This window comes from Pelodiscus sinensis, chromosome 5, assembly GCF_052426305.1.
Source record: "Pelodiscus sinensis isolate ZL-2025 chromosome 5, ASM5242630v1, whole genome shotgun sequence".
Lineage (NCBI taxonomy): Eukaryota > Metazoa > Chordata > Testudines > Trionychidae > Pelodiscus > Pelodiscus sinensis.
In genome coordinates this window covers 31,975,694-32,002,456 of record NC_143056.1, presented here as the reverse complement: position 1 = coordinate 32,002,456, position 26,763 = coordinate 31,975,694, and the positions used below count along the sequence as shown (strand labels likewise).

The 26,763-nt window shown below is 43.3% G+C and overlaps 1 protein-coding gene across 6 annotated transcripts in view; it reads right to left on the bottom strand.

The window, feature by feature from the left end:
* TTC7B (tetratricopeptide repeat domain 7B) overlaps positions 1–26,763 on the bottom strand; it is a 252,974-nt gene that overhangs the window by 130,206 nt on the left and 96,005 nt on the right. For all 6 annotated transcript variants that reach the window (XM_075926715.2, XM_089778382.1, XM_075926717.2 and 3 more), the window contains 6 exons: positions 26,001–26,084; positions 21,900–22,004; positions 15,056–15,173; positions 14,506–14,563; positions 6,831–6,903; positions 2,567–2,727 (listed from right to left, as the gene is read on the bottom strand). In XM_075926715.2, the coding sequence (XP_075782830.2) occupies positions 2,567–2,727; positions 6,831–6,903; positions 14,506–14,563; positions 15,056–15,173; positions 21,900–22,004; positions 26,001–26,084 (599 nt within the window). The remainder of the gene's footprint in view (positions 1–2,566; positions 2,728–6,830; positions 6,904–14,505; positions 14,564–15,055; positions 15,174–21,899; positions 22,005–26,000; positions 26,085–26,763) is intronic.

The window sequence follows — 26,763 nt, the reverse complement described above, 5'->3', positions numbered from 1 at the left end:
AGAGACATACTCTGAAATATACTTGTAGGAATAAAGGAATTGCCATACTGTATCATACTATAGTTCAGTGCCCTATTTGTGACAGTTGCAAGTACCAGATAATTCAGAGGAAGATGCAAACAACCTCATCACCTCAGGTGAGGCTGATATGGTACCTAGTTGGAGCAATGAAGGTGATCATGGATTGGGAGTTGACCTATAAGTTAGGGAGGTCAGTAACCCTAATGAGAAATGATAGGTGTTTGGATGAGAGATTTTGTCCAAACTGAAAGTGCAGGGCAAAATTTGGAAATAGACTGGATATTCATGAGCAGAGAGGGATGAGTCAAAGATGACTTTGTATGGATTATGGGGCAATGAAATGACTGGGAGGATAGCAGAACTGTCAGCAGCTAATGAGAATGAAAGAGTTGGAGGGAAGAAGAGGAGTTTAAGCTTTGGCAATGTTAAGTTTAAGCTGACAGAGACATTCCAGAGATGTCATCAGAAAACAAGGCTGAGATGTGAGATTGGCTAGAAGCAGACAGATCAGGAATTTGAGATATTGACAGCTGCCAGCATAAAGATGGAAGCTGAAACCAGGAGAGAAGCAGATTATACAAAGAAAGTGACCTCCCAAAGAGATAAGTATGGAGCAGTGTCAGAAGAAGCAAGCAAAATAAAAAGCTTCCAGGGTCAGATTTCAAACAGGAGGGTCAAAAGCAGTGAGGAGAGTCATGAAAATGAAGTGCAGACTGTGATCTAGCCAGGAAAAGGATGTTAGAAATGTTGGACACAGCAGTTAAACAATTTTTTTATGAATTCTATTCTCTCCTACTAGTTCAAAACATTGATAATATTTTTTAATTGACACAAAGTTATATATTAGTTTAAAAATATAAAATATTTTAAAATGAAAATTCTATTATTCACAGCTATTGAATGTGCTGCTAATAAATACTAATATATATTAATACATTATTTCCTCTTTTAAAATATTTGAATTATTGTTAAATTGTCAGCAACTTAATTTAGGATATTTAAATGCTGTGGAACATAACAGAGTAGCTGACTCAAACTTCCTTTATCAGAAGAAAAGATTACCCTCTCATTGGAATCAATGGGAGTTTTGCAACTGATTCCATGACTGGTACGATTTCACACTGAGACTTCTGACCATATTGTAGGTTCTACTGAACTAATTTTATACTGAATTTAAATGTATCTCTACAGAATTATGAAATCCAATTACATTTAAGGATGACATCCACCAACAAAAGAAATTGTGGTGCTTGGGAATGTTCCAAATAAAATGGAGTGAGCATGCACAACAAAAAAATGAATGGTTTTTAATATGATAAAGAACCTTCAACCAAATCTGCACTTCTTCCACATCAAGTGTTTGATTATGCACCTACTGATTCTTGATGACAGGCCACTCAAACACAAAGTAGCATAGCAACTTTTATACAATAAACACATTCGTGTTTTTATCTTGGAGGAGGACATTAAGAAACTGAGCTGTTTTTTGTTGAAGTATCAGAGCTCTTTAGGCTGCTACATAAAAATATACAACCCAGGAGAATATTAGAAAACATGCAAAGTGGAAAATTTTGTTAAAAAAAAAACCAGTACATGGAATAATAAAAAACGACAGCTGTTTGAAACCTTTTTCCAATCTATTTATATATTTTAGAAATGTGCCTGTCTGTCCATCTGTGAGTCTGTTTTTTCAAGAACTCCTCCTAAACTGTAAGAGCAAGGACCACTAAATTTGGTATGCAGCTTCCTCTTCTCCCAACTTAAAGCAAGGTCAGGGTTTGGTTGTGCCAGGAAAACCAGAAATGCCAGGAATGGGACTATTTTCCGTAGCATGGAAAGGGAGGGGCTGTTTGGAAGGATGCTATCTATACACACTACGGGCACCAAGCCTGCAGGGGAGAGTTATACTGCAGAGTGCCCACTGGGGGCAGTCATACCATTAAGAAAGTGGCCATCAGGGCTGGGAATCCACCGTCTTACCTGCCATCAGAGGCCAAGGGGGAGTGAGAAAGCCCCACACCCTGCTGTCGGAAGGGTCGGGGGGGGAGAGAGAGAACTCCCACAATTCCTCCCGCCTCAGGAGGGCTGGAGGGGAGGGAGAGAGTGCCTCTGCTAGACCCTGGGAACAAACTGGCTGGCGGAGTACACGGTCCCCACTGCCTTAGGCTGCTCCCAAGGAGAAGCCAATGGTCACCCCCATCCACTGCTCCCCCTTCTCCTGCCCTGAGCCCCGTCACCTATCCTGAGTCCCTCCTCATCCCCTGCCCTGACTCCTGCACACCACTCCCACTGCCCGCCTCCTGCCCTGACAGACCTGGACGACACTGGGTAAGTCTTTAATTTAAAAAAGCAAAAAATACTAAGAAATAACTTTGTATTAGAAAACAATTACAATGTGTTCAAGAACAAAAACTAAAAAATATTTCAGTCTTCAGAAGTAATCACCCTCAGAATTAGTGAGACAGGAAACCAACTACTATACAACAAGAACATTCAGGAGTTGGAAAATATGGTATAAGGAAATAGATACACTGAAAGTACTCACATAAAGTTTTCCGGATATTCACTCAAGGCCATGTCAATTATATTCAAAGCATCATGATAGTGTTTCTGGGCTGACAGCAAGAGTGCAAGAAGATGCAAAGAGTTGGCATCATCTCCTTGAAGCTGAAGAGCCTGACGAACATAACCCAAAGCTTCTGGTATCTGAGTAAAAAAACAGGCTGAAAAGAGTTATTATTATGAACACCACTTGCAGTAATTTCACTATATATATATAAACATTTGAAGTGCATGTAATTCTCACAGAAATTATGCAGCTCTGTATAAACTCCCATAAAATACTACCAAAATATACAAGATTTAACATTTTACATTGAACAAAAACAGTCTGTGAAGTGAGATAAAATGTATATAAATTTATGCACTGCAGTCAATACCAGACCTTTAAATTCATGCCTTTACTCCATTTACAATATTTTAATGATGTCCAAAAGATATTTTGTTTTAACTTCAGCTCAAATGTATCTGAATAAGCACAGAGTGGGATTTCAGAGTAACTTTTCATATATATATATATATATATATATATATATATATATATATATATATATATATATATATATATATATATATATATATATATATATATATATAAACTTTTGTTTAAACAAATGCTTCAAGTGTTGGAAATGAATAATTTTATGAAGCAAAGTGCTTCTAAAGTAAAAAGGAAATTCTGGGAAACTCAAAATAGCTGCAATTTCCTCTAAGACCTCTTTCCAGTTAGCTCCCTAGGAACTCAGGCCATGTCTTCACTTGGGCTATGTCTAGACTGCAGGCTTCTTTCGAAAGAGGCTCTTTCGAAAGCCTCTTTCGAAAGAGCCTCTTTCGAAAGATTGCGTCTAGACTGCAGGCAGATCTTTCGAAAGAGCAGTCCGCTTTTTCGAAAGAGAGCACCCAGCGAGTCTGGATGCTCTCTTTTGAAGAAGCCCTATTTACATTGAAGAATGCCTTCTTTCGAAAGAGGAACTTTCGAAAGAAGGCGTTCTTCCTCGTGAAACGAGGTTTACCGCCATCGAAAGAAAAGCCGCGTTCTTTCGAAATAATTTCGAAAGAACGTGGCTTGAGTCTGGACGCAGGGGAAGTTTTTTCGGGAAAAGGCTACTTTTCCCGAAAAAACCCCTGAGTCTGGACACGGCCTTGCTGTGCCAGAGAGCTGTCTTCTGGCGTTCTATTTAGCAGGTCTAGTTAAGACCCCATTAATTTGAACGCTGAGGGCTACTCCAGTTGGAGATAGCAGTCACAAGGAGTAAGGTAAGCTGCCGGGAGCGTTTGCTCCCATTGGCGTGTCTCTGTGAGGTCAGCACCAAGCTTGGCTTAAGGTAAGCCAACTCCAGCTATGTATTTTACATAAAAAAACCAACAAATGGTCTGGTAGCACTTTATAGACTTACAACACATGTAGATGGTATCATGAGCTTCTGTGGGCACAGCCCACTTCTTAATCTGACCTTCAGGTCTAGTGTAGACTTGCCTCAGTTCCATTCCGAACTTCACTACTCAGGTATCTTTATTTGGAATGCAGCCAAAGCCAGGCAGAGTTAATCAGACTCAAATGCATGTTACACATAAGCCTTCCTCTTTATAAATATCTACACATCTCATTGCTTTTAATATATGTTGCATTACAAATTTTTTGATTGGCTTGGTTGCTTGGTAAGAACCAATCCTTGTACAGTATGCTCTGCCTATACACTGGCTTTGTTCAACCTACTCTTTATCTCACCTTTACATTTTCAATGTATTTTTTTTTTAATACTAAAATGGGTTTGGACCTCTAGGGGTCATCAAGTCCAGTCCTCACAGCAGTACCAAGCACCAACTAGATCATCCCTGATAGATGTTTATCTAATCTGTTCTTAAATATCTCTAATAATGGAGATTCCACAACTTCCCTAGACAACTTTTTCCAGTGTATAAAAACCCTGACAGGAAGTTTTTCCTAATGTGTAACCTAAACCTCCCTTACTGCTATTTAAGCCCATTGTTTCTTATCCTGTCATCAGAGGTCAAGGAGAACAATTTTTCTCTCTCCTCCTTGTAACACTCTTTTAGGTACTTGAAATCTGCTATCATGTCCCCTTCTCAAGTCTCTTTTCATAACTAAACAAATCCAATTATTTCAGTCTTCCCTCATCTTGTTCATCGTTATCTTGATCTTTGCAAATGGCTCCTAGTGGTTCCCTCCTCTTACCTTAGCTAGTTCTGACATGCTTTCTCTTAGCTTTTGTGTCTGATCCATTTTCCTATTTTAGTTTGCAAAGTCTGTTTTAAGCATGTTCATCTATCTACTTCCCTAATCCAATTCATATTACATAGAGACACACACGTGTTGTATTCCCATCACATTTTTCATTTTTTGGTGTGCTTTTTAAAGTTTATTACCCAGCAACACATCCTCCGGACAAGAACTGTTGTAATCATTTGAACCATCATTAATATCAGGCTCAAAATATAACCCATGAGGTGCAAACTCACCTCCTCTGATACAACCCAACAACGGATGTAAAATTTTGACTGGCTAATCAAATAGTTGACGCAATTTGCATTGGTTATTCAATTATTCAATAAAAGTGCCTCCACCTCTGAAGTATACCAACAGCCCCAGGGTTCTTTCTGGTAGAGGCAGCAAGGGGGAGGGAGAGAATAGTTGACTAGTGTATCGATTATCCGATAAGCATTTGCTCATCAGATAATTGAATAGTCTTTCAATTCCTAGTGCAGAGGTTACAAATTTCAGTTACAATCCTCCATCATCATTCCCTTACCCTTCTACTTGAACTATAATTGGCGCTGGGAGGAGAAACTTTCCCATATTCTCTGGATACATTATTTAACTTAGCCTGAAGGTATCTTATTTAGCAGTATCAAAAGCAGGGGAGCAGTAGCAACTTTTACATGTTTTCACACAGATACATCTGACAGCTATGCTGCAAACTGAGGAAAACACTTCTTGATACTTTCTCCCATTATACTGGCACCTCCGCAACTGGTCTTGTAAGTTCACTACTTGTTCTACAAGAGAGTTGCGTTTCTCCCATATTTCCTCCAGCTTTTCTGTTTTCCCAAAACCTCCTCACTGGATTGCACTGCATGGACCTTGTATATCTTCTTTTCTTCTCCAGCCCATTTTTTCCCTTTCCTAATTTGTGGCTCTGAATCTTTAAGTCCTTTAACTTAGTGATCCAAGGCTTCAATGACCAACACAGGTTTTTGCTTTTCTTTTTTCATATTTTGTCCAGCACTATTAGTTGGAGTTTCTTTTCCACCTGGTTCCAGTTCCTCCCTACAATGTTTCTGGGGAGTAAGAGCCAGGCCTACAATAACCTCTTAATGACAAATGTTATGATATCATAAGAGAGTCCATTCTGCTCTAATGCAACATGCTTCAATATTTTTGCTGTTCATTAGCAATGAAAAGTAGTCACCTAGAGTATGTAAACTACTTTGCTCAAATCTAGTTCCTAAAATAAACTTGACACAGGAAAAAGCATACAATGACATATACAAAGCAGCTATATATTACCCAAATTCATGCAATACATGATACAATCCTAGTTCTTTTAAACATGACAGCTGTACAAGGATAAGATTCAGGTTGCGTTTTAAGAATATAACTTAGATCCCACCGATTTTGGCAGTTTTATACAATTTGTTTTTATTTTTTAAAAGATATTTATAGTACTGTTTATAACAACCTAATCACCCACAAGTATTCAGAGAATATGTATTTTTACATGGCCATAAGACACATTAGAATTTGATTAGTCTCCTACTATTGACCCTTAGGCCTGGGTATGCTGTGGCAGAATACTGGATTAAAGGGCAACATTGATAGACTCTAAAGGAAATGCTCCTTGTATTTATATTAGCCACAGTTCAGGGCCTGTAGGGAAACAGCAGATTCATTAAATGGGGAAGTGAAATTAAGCATGCCCAAGTACAAAACACAATACTCAGAGGACACATATACATCATGAAACAGATTATCAGGATATATACCAAGTGCATACACGGAAAGAATAAATGAATCCTTAGAATGATAAAATACCCCATAATTACAAATTATTTGCTGATACTCCTTAATGATATATTATACATTTGTGAACACAGCTTGCACCAGGCTATGAAAACACATACATTCTTTTATTTGCTATTTACCACTGCTGTGACCATTTATACATGTCAGAATTTCCATCTTCAAATCAAAATCTGTCATTTTAATATATTTCTTAAGTAGAACAAACCTGTCTAGAAATGGCAAGTTGCAGTGCCAGGTAAAATGCTGCAAGATGATCTGTTGGAGACAAACTGTGGGCCCTGAAAAAAATTAAATATAGTTAGTCTATGCTAACTACTACACATTCATATCTCTTTTTGACTTGTCATTGGTTTATATTTTGACATGGGAGAACATGCCAGGCTTCTGTTCCCCTACACTGGATTGGTTAAAAAGTCATCATTCATAGCAACTCTGGGCTAAACAGAAACACCTTTTGGTTTTGCCTAGAGTCCTTTTACATACCTTCAGTGTAATCTTAGAAGTGGATGAAATGAAAAATTTTTATTAATGAAATTTAATCCTAGGCCCATGCCAGAGACATCTAAGTATTGAGAAAGGAAGACTCTGTTATATCTGATGCCCTGAATTCTCAAGTGCCACAGCTTCTGTTACACTGACCAACTCAGTGTTGATGGAAATACAGAAGGAGCTGGCAAGCACTCTAGTCCTGAGAGGCTCTTAGCTGACCAAAATTATCACTCATACCGGCAGCATCTTATTAACACTGTGCTTTCTTTTCTTGTCCTTATCCACTGGTTCAGTTGCTATGCCAGGTTTTTAGGTGCATCCTTGAACCTGTCACTCCAGAGCCTCCTAAGCTATGGTTATACTTAGAATGCCTCAATATTGATGACACTGAGAATGGTGGCAATCATTTTCTGATAGGTTGGTGCTTTTTCTGGGGACTTGCAGCTCTTTTTAGATGAAGTAAACAGCTGTGAACCCCTCATGTACAGCAATAGTCCCTGGATATTGAGGGATATGGGGAAGATTTGTGCCTTCTAGTGATTCTTGGCGGAGATCTGGGGAAGGTTAAAGAGCTACCTCCATCATGATGATTTTCTGTCTCAATTCCTATCACAAGGGACGTTTACCCCGTCCCTCTTTGGGGAAGGATGAGGGCTTTGGAGCCCCATGGTTAAGTTCATCTGGCCACTCTTATCCTCAGGTCTTATGACCTATCAGCCATGTCTATTGGATCACCTTTCCTCGTGGGACTAGATGGCTTGGTGATCAAAGACAATATGCCTGCCCAGTCCTTAGGAGTGGTAGGGCCTAACAGACCAAGTCAACCAGGCTGTCCTTCCTATGAGGGCAGAATGATGCCGTGGCCAGAGTCAATATGACTGCCCTCCTCTAGAAGGCCTGGTGTCCAGAGTCAGTAGGGCTGTCCTTTTCCACAGGACTGTACTGTCTAATGGCCAGAATCAAAAAGCCTGTCATCCTCTGCACAACTGAGATACCTAGTGATCAGTTAGGGAAGTGGGCTGCCACTTGCAGGTGGGTGGCGGACAGGGTAAAGAGAACTAGACCTTCCATACTTCAAAGTCAAAGCTCAAAACCCAAGTAGTGCCGAGTATGCTTACTTCTGAGTCATCAGGGATCTGACACTGACATTACTTAGCAAATTGGCTAGTGTCCCCATGTCTATTTCCTACCCTGTCTTCTGATGCAGTTTCAGGGTACCCCTAGAGTCCTCAGTTTGTGTAGATCCCAACAGCTCAGAACTCCCTTGGGTATCCACATGTATCTGGGAAACCATTTGGGTCTTGGCACTTTGGGCTTCCTTAGGCTGGGGCTTCTGCAATTCCTAGGCTGGAGCCTGCTTGGTCCATCACCCCTCCTCAGCAGGCAGCCCAGACTGAAGTGAGCTTGGTGTGCTTCTGCTTCACCATGGCAGCAGGAAACAGAGCACTCCAGCCCCAGGACACTTCTCATTCTGCTGCTAAGGAGAAGCAAGATGCAGTGGTGTGGAAGAGACCAGGGTGGGGTGGAGAAGGTGGCCAGGCCACTTTGGATCCCACTGCCACAGTGAGTGTAAGAGTGGAGGGGGAGAGAGGGAGAGACCCCTGCTGCTGCCCTACACCAGGCTCTGTAATCCCTCATCTTGTATTATTCAGGGGTCGGGACAGAGTAGGGGCAGGAAGGAGCAAGCTGGTGGCAGAACAGCGGTGAGAAGTGGTGGAAGGGGTGGAGCAGTGGTGGAGTGAACATAAGAACGGCCGTACTGGGTCAGACCAAAGGTCCATCTAGCCCAGTAGCCTGTCTACCGACAGTGGCCAGTACCAGGTGCCCCAGAAAGGGTGGACCGAAGACAATGATCAAGCGATTTGTCTCCTGCCATCCTTCTCCAGACTCTGACAAACAGAGGCCAAGGACACCATTTTATCCCCTGGCTAATAGCCTTTTATGGACCTAACCTCCATGAATTTATCTAGCTTCTCTTTAAACTCTGTTATAGTCCTAGCCTTCACAGCCTCCTCTGGCAAGGAGATCCACAGGTTGACTACACGCTGCGAGAAGAAGGACTTCCTTTTATTAGTTTTAAACCTGCAACCCATTAATTTAATTTAGTGTCCTCTAGTTCTTCTATTTAGGGAACTAATAAATAACTTTTCTTTATCCGCCCTCTCCACACCACTCATGATTTTATATACCTCTATCATATCCCCCCCCTCAGTCTCCTCTTTTCTAAACTGAAAAGTCCCAGTCGCTTTAACCTCTCTTCATATGGGACCCATTCCAAACCCCTAATCATTTTAATTGCCCTTTTCTGAACCCTTTCCAAGGCCAAAATATCTTTTTTGAGGTGAGGAGACCACATCTGTACACAGTACAGATGTGGAGCAGGAGTAAGGGGGTTCTACTGGCCCCAAAACCTGGGGCTCTGGGAGGGGTTGCCCCAGGCCTCACAACCCCCTAGGGATGGCCCTGGGTGTGAGGATGGGGCTTCCTCTATCCTAAGAGTGGGGTTAACCCATTCTTGGCTTGCATAAGCCAAGTGCACTCTCTCAGCTCCCTCTCCTTCCATGACCTGGGTTTAAGCTGTTGACAGATCACACTTATGAGGAACGTGGCTGTCCCTGACGCAGTGTCTGGAGCAAGAATGTTTATCTTTCACAGGGATGGTTGTCTTACATCCGAGAGACTTTGTGAAGCTCAGTGAGCTGGAAATACACTCCTGAGGGGGAAAGGAATCCCCCCAAAAGGGGGGAGATTATTATTATTTTTTGGTTTTGTGTTTTGTTTTTGAAGAGAAAGTAAAATCTACCACTAGGAAGGAAGGAGATTAATTAACTACTAAAAATGCTAACAGACTAAAGTTAATGATTGCACACGGCTCTCCGTGGCTAGGGTAGTTGAGAAGGAACTGAGGGAGATTCACCCCTATGCACTCATTTGTCTTTTGCAAGGCAGGAGAGGGAGCAGTGCATGTGGGCAAATGGACACTGTTACCAAAGTTCTCTAAGCAGCAGTGCAAGGATGCAAGTGCACCTACAGTGGAGCGCCAAGAGGGACATTACTCGAAGAAGAACAGAGTAACTTTCCATAGGAGGAAGGAATGAGCTGAGTGCTACCAGGTGGACTGTCAAAGCACTGAAGGCAAAACCCATTGGTGGCTTTAAGAACAGAATATAGTCTAGGATGAGGGGAATGCTTGCTGCTTTTGGTAAAACCCTTTAAATGTTGTGGCCAAGAAAAAAAATGTCTCCATTTAGTCTGTAAAAGCAGCGAGGAGTCCTGTGGCACCTTATAGACTAACTGAAATGTTGGAGCATAAGCTTTCATGGGCAAAGACCCACTTCATCAGATGCACCAAGGTTTGTTGCATGGATTGGTTTCTGAGTTAGAGTTATTCTGGTGCGGTGTATAGTTGCTGGTGAGAATATGCTTCAGGTTGGCGGGTTGTTTGTGGGCAAGGACTGGCCTGCCTCCCAAGGCCTGTGAAAGCAAGGGATCATTGTCCAGGATGGGTTGTAGATCACTAATGATGTGTTGGAGAGGTTTTAGCTGAGGACTGTAGGTAATGGCCAGTGGTGTTCTGTTGGTTTCTTTCTTTGGTTTGTCCCGTAGCAGGAGGCTTCTGGGTACACGCCTGGCTCTGTCAATCTGGCTCCTCACTTCCTCGTGTGAGTATCGTAGTTTACAGAATGCTTGTTGAAGATCTTGTAGGTGTAGGTCTCTGTCTGAGGGGTTGGAGCATATGCAGTTGTACCTCAGTGCTTGGCTGTAAACAATGGATCGTGTGGTGTGTCCGGGATGGAAGCTGGAGGCATGCAGGTAAGCATAGCGGTCGGTAGGATGCATCTGATGAAGTGGGTCTTTGCCCATGAAAGCTTATGCTCCAACACTTCAGTTAGTCTATAAGGTGCCACAGGACTCCTTGCCGCTTTTTCAGATTCAGACTAACATGGCTACCCCTCCGATACTTGACTCCATTTAGTCTGGTAACCTTGTCTAGTGAAATTTTTTGCTGCTGACAGAGATAATGTCTTGTACAGTCGAGTAGCATATCCACTCTAGAGTAGATTCCCATCCAAATACCAGAGATGAATATATATGAACTGGGGTGCTTGATCTTGCCATTGTACTTGGTCAGAGGATTGGAAAAATTCACGATGGGAACTGGTGGGTGGGATGATACATGCAGGAGACTGGGGAAAAGAATTGTCTGGGTCAGAAGGAGGTGATGAAGTGAAAGTCATCCTCCCTTGCTAGATCATGTGCAGCATGCAGCACAGGAGTGGTAATGGAGAAAAGACATAGTTGAGATGGTCCAACCATCAAGAGAACATTGTCCGTGAAGTGGAAGCTGAAGGGACCCCTGGATCAATCAACATATGGCACACTTGATGTTCGTCTGAGAAGCAAACAAGTATCTAGCTGAGTTCTCTCATTTTATGAAGATGTTACGTACCACTGTTTCAAAAATTCCCACCTCATGGTTGAGGAGGTACACACGCTTGCCCTAGTCAGTGGGAAGGCTTGAAGTCAATTGCTAAAACAACACGAGTAAATGGGTTTTAATCCCCTGAGTGTCATCGAACAATTCTACAGTGGCAGAGTGGAAATAGAGCGACGAGAGGCCGACAAAAATGTCAGGTGCTTGGTCAACATGGAAAAGGACAACCCTCACTGTGTGTACTTACAGTTGCAAGTCACTGGCGAGGGAGGAAACTTTAAACCATCTGATGGAGGAAAAGAAAAGGATAAGATGCGATATCCTCGGTATCTGTGAAACCCGACAAAAGAAGAAGTTGGAAGTCAACTGGAAGGATGGAAGAGCTGTGAGGCTCGGAAAGGGAGACGGTGCTAGAAATGTTGGGGGAGTCTGATTTATCGTCAGTAAGGACTGGTCTTTGAAAGTTATATCATGCCAGCTAATATCATCACGTATTGGTGTGCTTCATCTTCAGATAGAGTCAAAGGCTACCCTCACGGTCATCCAGGCCTATCCCCCCACAAGTGCAAGTGAGGACGAAGAAGTAGAAGAATTCTACCGAGAGCTGGAAAGAGACCTCGCACAAAAGTCCACTTACACTGTCACGATGGGAGACTAACGCAAAGGTCGGACGAGGAAAGCTGGCAAAAAGTTCATAAGGAGATACAGCAGTGGTGAAAGGAATGAAAGAGGAGAAAGGTTAGTAGCGATGGCAAAAATGAAAGAACTGTACATTATAAAGAGAAGATCGCAAGAAAGTAGACGTGGATCGCACCAAACGCGAAGAGCAAGAATGAAATTGACTATATTTTAGTCAATAAAAGGCACATCGTTCAAGACGGCTCCGTGGTGCAACCTTTCAACATCAGCAGTGACCATCGCTTGCTTAGAATGAAGTTGAATTTCGATGAAATGGTGGAAAAGAAAGCGTTACAGATGGCAAATAGGAAACAGTGGCCGAAGACATTCAATGAAGTAAAGCTGAAGAAAGCGTTTTCTGGGTTTGACTGGAGCCAGACGGAAAAGTGTGATGAGGACTATAGTATCTTTCCTGACAAGCTGAGATGTTGCCTAAAAGCAGCTGAAATTGAAAAGTCGAAGAAGGTGAAAGGAAGAATCTCGAAAGAAATGAAAAGCCTGCTGGAGAAGTGGAGAAACATGAAAAGGAGCTCAGATAACAACTTTGAGTACTCCATTCTTTGCAAGCTTATAGGGCAAAAGCTGAAGGATGACTTTGAGAACTTCCGGAAAGAAAAACTCCTCAAAACAGCTGAATCACGCAAAAGCTTCAGGACACGCAAGCAGGAATTGACGCAGTATAGACTGAGTGTAACAGCACTGAAAAACAAGGATGGAGAGACAGTAATCGACAGAGCAGGGATGGAGGAGGTCTGTAAGGACTTCCAAACAGAACTATTCAAATCAAGAATCAATGTCCCTCTCCCAACGCTCCAGGAGTCAGAAGAACGCGTCCCCCCAATAATTGTCAGCAAAATCCGAAGTGCACTATACCAGATGAAAAAGGGAAAAGCTCCAGGCAAAGATGGAATAACGTCAGAAATGATTTCTGCAGGAGGCAAAAAACTTTGGAAGGCCCTCGCTTTAAGATTCAGTTGATATCTTAAAGAAGGAAAAATATCATCAAGCTGGAAGGAGTCGAATACCATCTTGCTGGAAGGAGTCGAATACCAAGAAGGGCGATTGAGAAAATCTTAAGAATTACTGCCCTATATGCCTACTCTCTCATATTTACAAGCTCTTTACAAAGGTGGTAACGAACCGACTTTCACAGAGCCTGGATGAACAACAGCCGAGAGAGCAGGCAGGTTTTCGAAGAAATTTCAGCACAACTGACCATATATTTACCCTTAGCCAGCTCCTAGAAAGAGCGAGGGAATACAAACTTCCACTGTGCATTGCTTTCATCGATTATGAAAAGACCTTTGTTAGCGTCGAGTTCAATGCAATATTAAAGGCGCTCGCAGAGCAGGGAATTAATACGCAATACATCAATTTGTTGAAGGAAGCGAATACTGGATGTACAACAGATATTACTCTCCTCGAAACTCCCCTCCGTATCCCAATCGAGAAAGGCGTGAAGCAAGGAGATACAATTTCACCGAAACTATTCACTGCATGCCTCAAAATGGTTATGAACAAGATCAATTGGAGGAGTGGTGTCAACATAAATGGAGAACGACTGTCTCATCTCAGATTCGCAGATGACATTGTATTAATTACCGAAAGCACCAACCAATTGCAGAGCATGCTACGAAGACTTAAGAAAAGCACTCAGGTCAGTCTGAACATGTACCACTGCAAAATGAGCCACGCCCCGCCTTCACGGCCGTCAATGGACGTGACGTCATCATCGGGCGCCCGGGCCAGCGGCGCTCTAGGCAACTGCCTAGTTTGCCTAGGCTCACGGGCCGCCCCGACTGTAATTATTGCTGAGTGGCACCCACAAGAACAGAAAAGTCCACCTGGTCAGCCTCCAAGAAGATGGGAAGATGACATTGTTAAACGTTTTGGACGAACGTGGAGAAGAAAGGCAAGAGTGCGAGAAGAATGGTGGACGTGTTGTGATCGGCGCAGTCTTAACGATAGCTGAAGACTGATCGACCCAGGTGATTCAGGTGAAATCACTCTAAAAACTATGTATCCACAATTGCAGACATCTTGGTGTACACTGATTAGTGACAATCACTACAAAAATGTTTTTACTCAAAAAGAGGAAAATATGGCAGCAAAAGTATATTTAATAAAGAAATAATAATGCAATATGTTCTATACCTATGAAGCCAGACTTCCAGAAGTAAAATCCTCATTATACACACTTCATATATGTCTTTTAATACCACATATAACAAGGTTTTATATTACATACAGCAGCATGAAAAGATTAACACCCACTCACCTCTGAAATGCAAGAAGAGCCTTTCTCTGCAGGACCTCTTGTATCCCTCGCAAAGATGCTAAAAAAGAATACATTTAATCAGTGATATTTAAGAATCAAAGATTTGTTTACACCTGCTTACTGAACAAAGATTAATACATTCACAGACTGTTATGACAAAAACGATATAAAAATCACACAATACACTTCCTTTTAGAGGCTGGTGCATTTGAGGTTTTTCTAATACATGTCCTCTGGTATTTCCTAACTCTATGGGTACATATAAACTGGCTTTGTTTGAGTTAGTGCATTAAAATTAGTATTGTAGCATAGATGGCAGCATTGGAACTACATTTGGTATGAGACTACATACCAAAGGGGTCCAGTCAAACTTGTACTCAGGCAGCTAACCTGAGTTGCCACCCTTCCAATCGTAATCCCCTCCACCCCCAGCTACACTGCCATTTTCAGAGTGCTAGCTTCAGCAAAGCTAGCTCATCTGCCTACCCATGCTGGGAAGCACACTCTGGCTGCAGTGCAGACATATCCTATGCACGTATTCTTTTCTTACCATCCGTGGCTTGCAGGCTGTAAGTTAGTCCCAGTGCTAAATAGCCTTTTGCTTTGAACTCTGATGTTTTGTCCCCAACTTCAACAACTGTTTTGGCAAATCTTTCTGCTTCTTCCAACTGAAAATATTACAAAAAAATTAATGCAAGTCTTAGTAAGTTTTTTTTCTTACTATACATAAAACCATAAATATAAAGCAAGCCAAAATCTGTGTTACAGTGAATCTAGAATTAGAAAAGAATTTCAGGCCATTGATAGATTAGGTCAGTTTAACAATAACAAAAAATCTCAACCATCACTACTTCCTTTAAGCACCTTCCTTTATGTTTCCACCCAAATTTAACTCACAAAGAATATAGCTCTTACCCAAAGCTGAGATACTCATATCTATGGTTAAATGGCAACTGGAACTGACAGGCTACAAGTCAACTTGAAAATTATTCTGATAAAAAAAGATCTAAAATCTGTTTTCAGGTCCAATACTTGTTCCTTAACCCCACTTTCCAACCTCTGCTGTTTTATAATCGCATTTTCCATTTAAAAAAGAATGTTTTCCTGCTAACTTGGTGCTCTGTGAAACATCCTAACAACTGCGGAAATTAAGGCCCTAATCCTGCAAGACACGCGGCTCTCAGACAGCTCCCATGACATGGCTTTGCCAATGCAGACCTCTTGTGAGATCCAGGCCCATCTACATGTTCATACACCACAATCACACTTACATGCTACTTGACAACACAGTTAGGCTAGAAATTGCAAAGAACAAGAACATAAATTTGCTAAAAATGAATCTAAAACCCACTTGCTCAATATAGCAAGCTGCTCCATGCAGGATTCACCCTCACGGAGCAATTTATAGGACTTGGATCATTTCATTAACTTAACAAATCCCCTGCTACTGCACCACTCATTTCTGTTTGAACTACACAGAAGCAATATTTACAGAGCACTGTCCCACTCTGTGATGCAATACATTCAAAACAAATTGGGCATAACCACAACTATTTAAAAAACAGCACCTCTTCCTCAGAATCATTTCCTCTACAGGCCCACCTTGCAACTTATACAACAATAAAATTAATAAGTTGGCATTCATTGTGGTTAAGAATGTCTTGTGCAGAAAGATACCTAATAATATATTTTACTATTGCCTGGTCTGCACTAGAAGTTTAGATCAAATTTAGCTGCATAAGGTTGATTTTCTAAACAGTGTGTCCACCCTACCACCCTACTCCTGCAATTCACAAGGAGTAATGCAATTTTCAACTTTGCTGGTTGAATTTATAGTAGTGTAGAAGCAGTGTTGCGAAAGTTGAGGTTCTTGGCTTCCAGGAGGCATCTGCCCTGCTCTGTCTAGAACTTGCACCTCTGTTGCTTTCCAGGTGAACAGGTAGGCCCTCAGAAGGTTTGAACTTCACTTCTCGTGTGGCCAGTGCTGCAAGCACACTTCAGAGCAGACAGCACACCTGAGCAGCACACGTATGCTGCTTTGAAGTATCCCCTTTTCTGCCTCTATCTGACAGAGGCAGCAATGGGGGGAGGAGGGCGGAATTGACTAGTTGACTAGTCATTAACATCCTTTTACCAAAGTACTCCAAAAAAAGGGGAGGCGGGCAGGATTTGGAATGGACATGAGCAACACATTTCAAAGAACAACAGTTATGAGGTAAGTAATGATTTTTTCTTCGAGTGATTGCTCATGTCCTGTCCATGTAGGTGACTCCAAAGCAGAAACCCCAGGAGGAAGGGTCAGAGAACTAACCCTCCACAGAGCCAAGGACAGCCTTACCAATAGCTGCATCCTCCCTGGCTTGGCAAGCCAGGGTGTAGTGATTGGCAAAGGTATGGACTAAAGACCACATGGTGGCCCTTCAGATATTCAGAATAGGGACCTGAGCCACAAAAGCAGTAGAGGAGGACTGCGCCCTAGTAGAGTAAGCCATGAGGGGCAGAGCCAGAACCCCAGCCAGACCATAATGCTCCATGATACAGGAGGTTATCCAAGAGGAAATCCTGTGAGCAGAGAACGGCGGGCTCTTGAGCCTCTCCGCAATTGCAACGAACAACTGTGGGGACATGACCTCATCCTGTTTAAATAAAAAACCAGGGCTCTCCTGACATCTAGCTTGCGTAGAGCCTGTTCTTTACCAGAGGCATGGAGCTTAGGGTAAAACACTGGCAGGAAAATGTCTTCAGAGACATGGAACTGGGACACCACCTTTGGTAGAAAGGCAGGGTGAGGCTATACCTTGTCCTTGAAGATGACGGTGTAAGGGGGATAATGGTCCTGGCCAACCCTGAAGTGGAGGAACTGCCTGTGGTGAGGGGCAATAGAAATATGAAAATAAGAGTCCTTTATATCGAGGGCAGAGTACCAATCTTCAAGATTTAGGGAGGGGATGATCGATGCCAGTGTCATCATCTTGAATTTGGCTTTGGCAATGAAGACGTTGAGATCCCTGAGGTCTAGGATGGGTCTGAAAGCCCCCTTTGGCTTTGGTGACCAGGAAATACCAGGAGTAGAAATCTTTGCCTGTGAACTCCTTCTAGGCGGTGAACCAGCGGGAGAGGCATGACAACCAGGCCCAACACCCAAGAGAAGGGACGCTGAAAAGACAGATCTCTTGGGCAGAAAGCTGGCTTCTGGGGGTGTGCAGCTCCACCTAGCGACTCAGCAGGTCCGGCTGAGTTGCTATGCGTACAACACATGGGATGCTATGGACAAATTCGCCAAATTTGTCCCACAGGACTCCCAATCCGAGTTCAAGTCCCTCTCAGAGGAGGGCAGGGTAGTCTCTCAGGCTGCCCTTCAGGCGGTTCTAGATGCAGCAGCCCGCGCCATGGTGTAGTGTTGTGCCACAGCTTTTGGCTGCAGGTGTCAAGACTGCCTTCTGAGCTCAGGATCTCCCATTAGAAGGGGCCATCCCTGTTTTCTGAGCAGATGGTAGAAATAATAGATGCTATTCCTGACCTGCCTCTGATCACGGTCTGAGCCCCTCCAACAAGCCCCAAGGGCTCCATCAAGCTATCCTTGGGTGTACCTTTGAAACCCCTATCAGCCTCACCCCTCCAGTTCCTGGACCGCTTGTTCCCTTTCTGCCGTGCCCGGGAATCCATAACATCAGACCAATGGGCCTTAGAGATGGAAGGAAGGGGATATGCCATCCCTTTTCTCTCACCCCCTCCATCCCAGCACCCTGCCCATCCCTCTTCAGGGACCCCTCTCAAGCATCTCCTTCGGAAGGAGGTGCAGCAGCTCCTAAGCCTAGGAGCAGCACAAAGTACCTCTGCTCGACCTTCTTATTGATCAGTGAGCTGGAAGCCGGGGTTTGCCAGAGGGTCTTCATGATTTTTGTCATGGTCTTGTTAAGGGCCAGAGCCACTGTGGTGGGGCTTTCGGACTACAAGATGTCGATCACTGGGTTTGAATCTTCTGACATGTTCTTCACCTAGACTCCCAGACTCTGGGCCAAGTGACGAAGGAGGTCCTGGTGTGACCTCGAGTCCATGAGGGCATGAAAGGCCAAGGGCCTCATCTGGAAAGGAGGAAGATAACTCTTCAGACCCATGACCTCTGAGTCACAGATCTGTGAGGGGGCCTGGGAAGCTGCCAATGATGCCATCATGGAGGGATGAGCTGTGGGTGGCCCTCTTTAGATGGAGGGTCTGGGCAAAGCCTGCCCCAGAGGGAGGGACTGCCTCAACATGGGGGAACGAGTCACCGGGGTCACTGGAGGAGCCCTCGGTCCCAACTAGACTGACTCCGATCTACAGCCTGCACCCTGGCTCTGATGATAGGCCCAGGAGGTCCAGAATAGCCACTGCAGGAGTCTGCCACTGTAGTGGCCAGGACTGCTGCGCCAACAGGACAGGAGTAGGCTGTGGTCAAGGTTGCTGCTGTTGGTGCTGCAGCTGCATCGATGTACTCTGGTGCCGGGAATGCTGCCATGACCATGACTTGGAATCCTGAGATGACCACTCAGATTCCAACCTCCCAATCGGTGGAATATTCAGAGGTCAACCAGGATGCCATAGTGGTAGCGGACGGCGATCTCTGGCAAAGGATGTGCTGAGCCACGGACTCTGGCTTCCCTCGGTGCCGGTCCACCTGTCACTGATGTGCCAGCATCCAGAGGGCCCACTGACGAGGTCAGTGCTAGCTCTGTTGCTTGGGTTGGGGGTGAAGCGGAGGTCAGTGTCGCTGCCAGAGACAGTGCAGGGCCTGGTACCAGCGCTGGCGTTGTCAGCACTGGGGTTGTGCTATAAGGTCCTCTTGTGTCTGGTGCCAGGATGCTCAATGCTGCGGCTGTGGCATGGTGCCAACTTGTTTCATGTTCCTTCACTGGGCCCAGTACCAAGTTTGGGACGAGGTAAGCTCAATAAGGTCCCTTGCAGCCTAGAAAGTGTCTGGTATTGAAGGCTCTGTGAGGTCCACCACAGGACTGGACTCCTGACACAGGCTAGAGCCATGCCAACCCAACTGTGACAGTCTGGGTGTCGTGCTCGCCGGTGCTACGTGCCCCCCCCCAACAGCATACTGATGTGGCATGTGCCTCGGTGGAGAGCTGCTCCTGCTAGGTCTCTGCTTCTTCTGAGGCACTGGAGACTGGGAATGATGCCAAGGACTTGGGAAGTGCTGAGTGTCTAGGTGCCCCTTGCACCGAAGTTGGTGCACTATCAGTCGCTGGTGCTGGATCCGACGCAAGTGCCAGATTAAGAGCCACCTCCATAAGGATGATCTTCAGGCAGGACTCTTTCCTGCTTGGTATGTGACTTGAAGCCCCTGCAGATCTTAAATGCCTCAGACAGATGGGCTTCTCTGAAGCACTAGAGGCAGGCTTCATGGGGATCCCCACAGGGAATAGGCTTCTGGCACTTCACACAGGGCCTTAGGGCCTGGGCATGCTCTGCAGCATGTGGCAGGGACACGAAGCGAGCCCTGCACCGAAGTAACTACTAGCTAAATACTAACACTTAACAACTATTTACTCAACTTTGGAAGCCCCAGGGGGCCACAATGATACCCACAACACATGGTACAGGCCGCAACTTAAGTGTGATTGCATAGACATGCAAATATACATGCAAATAGCTTATTTCACAGTGATGGGCAAAAATACAAAATTAAAGCAAGACTACACAACACGCAGGCCCCATTCAAGTCAGTTCTGCTATTAATAAAATGAAATATTTACCTCATTTCTACCCATATGTCAGCACTTTTAATGAGCAATGACAGTCCAGAAATTTACTAAAACGCATCTCAACAGAAGACGACTTTATATTGACGACTTTTTGTTTTAGCTCCCACCCCTGGACCACAAACGAACAGGCCGCATGTGGACCGCGGGCCGCATGTTGAGTAGCCCTGATTTACAACGAGATAAGAACAATGAACTTAGAAATGCACTAACTATGGAACAACAGATAACTGCTCAGAAGTGCTCGCAGAGCAAGAACACAGCATGTTCCAATGACCGTCACAAGCAGTAAGAAAGAACTGAGTGGGTGGAGGGCCAGCAGGGGTAACATTAGCTGACATGGCGGTGCCACTCCACGGTGCTCCCCTGATGATTACTGCTAGGGAAAAAAACTTCCGACAACGCATGTACACAGTGCACATATACCTATGTGGAACTGATTTGAGCAATCACTTGTGGAAGAAGACTGTTTTCCATTGATCTCGAGCAAGGGGGGAGGGAGTAGACGAGCATATTATGGGACTCTAACAGGAACCCATAACCACTGTACAGTTTTGGTCCCAGTATGCACTGGGACCATAACCCAAAATGCGAAGTGATGCAGGCACTATGGGATAGCTTCCAACAGTGCATTGCCCTCAAAGTCAATGGCAGCCTCCATACTGGGGACGCATTACATCAAACTACATTGAATTCCCCACAGTGGGGACATGGGACCTTCGACTATGTAAAATCAGGTGATCAGAAATTGACCATAATAGATTTGACCTTAGCTCATAGCATCGACACAGCCTATGAAAGAACATTTTCAAGTTAAATACAGTCCCAAATGTAGATTGTATAGAGTGAGTTTTTTCAAAACTTAGCCATTAACAGAAATGGTTTTATGAAACTTTTTTTTTGTGGACAGCCGTGTGATTAGGTCTGTAATAAAGCAGGTTTTAGGCTTTATCATACTTACAAATTTTCATTTTTTTCTTTCAAAAAATAGATATCTAAAATGATTTATGTTTTTGATCTTTGTATAATTGACACAGTATTCATTCACTCTATTTGCAAAACTCAAAATATTTATATTTTGCAAAAGTTTAATACATCAAACTGCTTTACCATTTGGACACGAATGCACATGCACGCAGACACAGAGTAAATCTATTACGTGAAAAGAAGAAATTTTGCCTTCTGTTACTAAAATGCAATGCTGTCACAATTCCCCCTCCAGTTGTTTACACTTAAAATTAAAATTAGTGACTAATCTAATTACTAAAGCAAGTGATGTGCTGTGTGGATAATTACTTATCTCTGAAACATGCAGGCATAAAACCTGATCCTATACAAGCGAAAAAGTTGTGTACTGAAGTGTTTGTCATTTATTAAGAAGTCAGAATGGTGTATAAACTTTTATTAAATGTTGACTAATGGCAAAAACTGTTCCTGAATATTTTTAAACCCCAGAGAAATAAAGTCACTGATAAATACTGTTCAACTGTAATCCTCTAGGAAGTACTTCTGTACTGTATATTAATCAAATATTCTATTAAATTGTGTCAGAGTGCTCACAGTACTTTCAAAATCCATAGCCAAGAACTGGTCACATTCTGAAACGTTCAGTTATTGCTGACCTGATAGCTAATATAAACTTACCCAGTGAAGAGATCCCATGCATAACTTTGCAGCAAGGAGTGGAATAGTTGCATCATCTGGTTTCAAACGTATACATTCCTTCAAGACCTTCACAGCTCGAGCAGACTGTGTAAAAATACATTTTTCACTGTGAAACTCTAGAAGCATAAGTGCAAGATCTCACAGCTACAAGCCCCCCATGTTACATTTTCAAAAGGAACCTCTACAGATTTATTTTATTTTGACAAATCTGTCATAAGCATCTGTACAGTTCAGATATCAGACTTTATACCCGGAATAGTCAAACATGTTTTATCAAATGCTAGCTCTGTATACCACTCCAGAAGTGCAGAAGAGCTAGGAAATGTTCTAACAGGTAAGCAGAAGGTTCATCTTTCCTCTACAGCAGAGGTTCTCAAAATGGGGATTTCAGGGAGTTGCAAGGTTATTACATGGCGGATGTCATAAACCCTCAGAGTCCACCATGAAACCCAACTTCTCTTCCAACATTTATAATAGTGTAATATATAAAACGTGTGTTTTAATGTATAAGGGAGGTTGTACTCAAAGGTTTGCTATATGAAAGGGGTCACCAACACCAAAGTTTTCTACTCTACAACACTACACTTCCGATCTTCCCCACAGCACAGGAGCAAGACTAATGAAGGGATGGGATGAATATAGTCAGAACTAGCATGACCAAACATCTAGTTTTTAAACTGACAGTTCTGCATTTAAGCCCTCCCGACAGAATCCCCACATTCTGTTAAAAATGGGCAAATTGCCCCATATTTTCCATTCTCCTACAGCACCAGCCAGAAACAAGATACAGACGAGGCCCAGATGGCAGAGAGCTGGCATTCAGCAGGAACTACACTGACACACCAGCAGAGGAAGTAGCTGGCCCCACACATTATAGCTTTGCCTTGCCACCAGCCTTACACACTCATCTTCTTCACTGGTCACAGGACCCTCCCACTCACTGCTGGTGGGCAGGTGGCTGGGGAATGGGGATCCATCCAGCACCAGGACCCACCAGTACTGATGTGGGGGAGAACAAAAAATATGGGATAATTTGCCCATTTTTATGGGGGGAGGGGAAAAGAGGTCAACACTGCTACAGGAGGGCTTAAGCATAGTGGGTCTTTCCCCATGAAAGCTTATGCTCCAATAAATCTGTTAGTTTATAAAGTGCCACAGGACTCCTCATCACTTTTGCAGATCCAGACTAACACGGCTACCCCTCTGATCCTTTAAAAACAGGATGTCTGATCACGCTAGTTATGTGTCTCCTCTGCTCTCCATCCATCAGCCCTTTACATGCTCCCTCTCTCATTGTCCTGTACCTTCTTTGCCCCTTCATATCCTGCTCCCGGCTCTGCTGCTTCTCCATATTTTTCCCACTTGGTGGGGCATGTCCTGCTCTGAGAACTGGGCTGAAGACCGGACCCTTGTTGGAGCATTCAACTCACCATCAGCCTGGCAGGCAGGCTTCTTCCTTCCCCCACTTCCTTTGGATGATCCCCTGGCATGGTGCACTGCCCAGAAGGAGCCCACCCCTTCATGTGCTAAAGCCCCACACAGAAAACCCCAGGGAAGAAGGCTTAGCACCCACTTCACTTGTCCCTCCTGCCCTGGGTCCTTCCTCTGGGGAACACAGAGCTACTCCATCCCATAAGTCCACCTCCTGTGCTGAGCCATCTCTGTGGCCAGGTTTGCTGAAGCCTGGGCAGCAAGGTTCCCTATACCTTGGGGTGCAACCCAATCTTGGGGCTTAGCCATTTCCCATCCCAGCTATAGCTGGGGGAAAGGAAGCAGTTGGGTTATGTCAATGGTCAGCAGTCTGGAGGTGTTAACTGCCTTTCTACACTGTGTGGACAGAAAAGGACAAACTGTTTAAATCTACAGGACAGGAGCAGTGGGGATGGAGACATGAACTATGCAATGACATGGGATAGGTTATCCTTTTCCCCTGCCCTCTGCATCTGGAAGCAGCTCCCATCCCTCCCTTCCTGCAGAGTGCCAAAAAACTGCCACTAGTCTCATTCTGGTGTGAACCTTGTCACAAATGGTGTGTGTGTGTGTGTGTGTGTGTGGGTGTGTGTGTGTGTGTGTGTGTGTGTGTGTGTGTGTGTGTGTGAGAGAAAGAGAGAGAGAGAGAGAGAGAGAGAGAGAGAGAGAAAGGGGGGGGAATATGATCTTATCTGCCCCCTCACATGTTGCCTTAGGAAGAGATAGTGCCATGTACAAAGAGAGGCTAGTTCAACCTGGGGCCTAGACAGGTAAGGAGGGCAGTGAACACTGGGCAGAGAGGGTCAGGTTGGTTGCTCACCCCCCACTCCTTGTGTGAGAGAGGTATAGGGAAGCTTGTGTGGGTATCACCTCTGAACCCTAAAGCCTTAAAAATAAGAAGGTAAGTAAAAAGAATCCAACTATATTGTATTTCTTTTTAACAGGGGTTCGAGTCAACTTATTGTTAATTTGAATGTCTGTACTAGGGATGTTAAATTTCAATTAATCAATTGAATAGTCCATGGGATTTCCATCAACTATTTGATTAATCGATAAGAACTTCCACGTTCTGCCTTTGAAATGTACAAGAGCCCCAGCAGGGACTCTTGTACATTTCAAACTTGGCCACCACTGTGCCCCTGTCCCCTCCCATGGAGCTGGAGCTGGGGGAACCGGCTTTTAAGCCGGCTCCCGCCAGCACCCACTGCTCTTCCTCCATCCTTGCTGCCTCTTTGTGGTAGAGGCAGCAAAGGGGGAGGGGAGGAAAGTAACTAGTTGACTAGTGTGTCAACTATCCAATAAGCTCTTGCTTATCATATAGTTGACTAGTTGATTAGTCGCTTGGGGCATGTCTACACTGTCACCCTATTTCGAACTAGGGTGGCTAATGTAGGCATTCGAACTTGCAAATGAAGCCCGGGATTTAAATATCCCGGGCTTCATTTGCATATTCCCGGGCAGGCGCCATTTTTAAATGCTCGTAGTTCGAATTATTTGCCCGCGGCTACACGCGGCACGGACTAGGTAGTTCAAATTAAAGCTCCTAATTCAAACTACCGTTATTCCTCCTGCAAGGAACATCCCCTTACATACCTAGTCTGTATTGCATAATTCTGATTGACTGCCATTGAACTTGCTTGAATATGAGTAATTTTACCAGATGTCAGCACAGGGAAATATGGCATCCTAGCCTAAACAAGCTGTACTCAAGTGATGTATAATAGCATGTAAGGGCCCTTTTTGAACAGGTATAGTATAGATCAGCCCTTTATGACTTCCTGAGTCTGAGGTCTTTTTTCTTTCACTTCTGTCCCTTGCATCATTTAGATGCCACTCCGAACTAAATTGAGGATGGGGCAAAAAGAAAAAGACCCCCAAGACAAGAGAGTCACAAACCATTCCTTTAAATAAAATATTCTCAATAGTCTTTCTTTGTAGAAAAGATATAGGCACAGTTGAACTGAGCTTGGTGAAAGCAGGAGACATTAAGTATTCATACCACATAAAAAAAATCGCTTGTTCTCCATACTAATTCATACTTAAAGAGGGGAAAATGTATCCAGAAGTATAAGAATGAGGGTTGCCATACTCCAAGTCAATTTTTACTTGTCCTTGAGTTTTGAATTCTGGGCAAAAATATTTGACAAATAATGGTGTGAGAAGATGTCCCTGACTAAATACATTTAGAAGTCTACTGGATTGTCTTCCAAGATGAGTCTGAATCATGTGAACTGGTCTCTAAAAATCAAGCACTTGCTGATCAGAATGGCAGTTAAAAATTCTATTGCATTTTTCTTCAGAATAATGTGTTATAGGATAACTCATCTAAAATAGATAAAATAATACCACTTACAGTCACTTCAGTGCTTAGTTTAGTGTATTTAACAGCAAAGTCCAAATATTTAACATTTGCTCTGTCTATATGGTAAATTCTGGAGGCAAGAGCTGCATTTATTTGTGCATTATACAATGCTGACCACAATCACTGGTACACTATCATCAAAGATTCTGTGAGAATTAATGTTTTCAAAGTTCTCTAAAGATGAAAAACACTATACGTTTTATTACTGCTAGCCATCAATACAAAGAAAAGAAAAAGACTAGACTTACTTTTCCGGCTGCCATTAGGGACAGTGCAAACTGATACCAAAGATGGAACTCTTCAAAGGCAAACTTCATTGCTCTTTCTAAACACTAATTTGAAAATAAAAATTATTATTAAGTTTATAAAATACTTAAGGACTTTCAAAGATTTATGCATATGATTATCTTAGTGGCTGAAGAAGATACAAATCTACAAACAAGCCTTAGGACTATTTTGCATACAACACCTCACTTAAAATATATTAAATGAAAACCTGATTGGTTCAAACAGCTTGCATACCTATAGATAATAAGCTCTTTGGGAAAAGGACTATATTTCAGTTGTGTGCGTACAGCATTTAGCACCATGGGGTTCTAGGACTATAATAATGCCACAATAAATGTTACTACTCAACAAGAAAAAACAAACAGAAGTTGTCAGAGTCTACAGGATAACTAACAGAAATTACAAAACTTAAGAGCTAAAGAGAACAACTCTCCCCCTAATGCCATGAATCCTTAAAGATTCCTTTTTATTCTGATTGAAGGAGAACTATGTAATATATATATCTGCTGTGTGGCTGTTTAGAAGCAGGACCTGAGACTTCCAGCTGCTGGGTTCTTAAAGACTCAGGAGTCACAGGAAATGACTCTACTCCTCTCATTCAAAGTGAACACTTGATTTAGCCGTAGCACCTTCCAAAATGGTCCTGGTACTATGAAAAATTGATCTGGCAGCATTAATTCCAATTTAAAAAAAATCTAGACTCAAACTACAATTGAGTGTGAA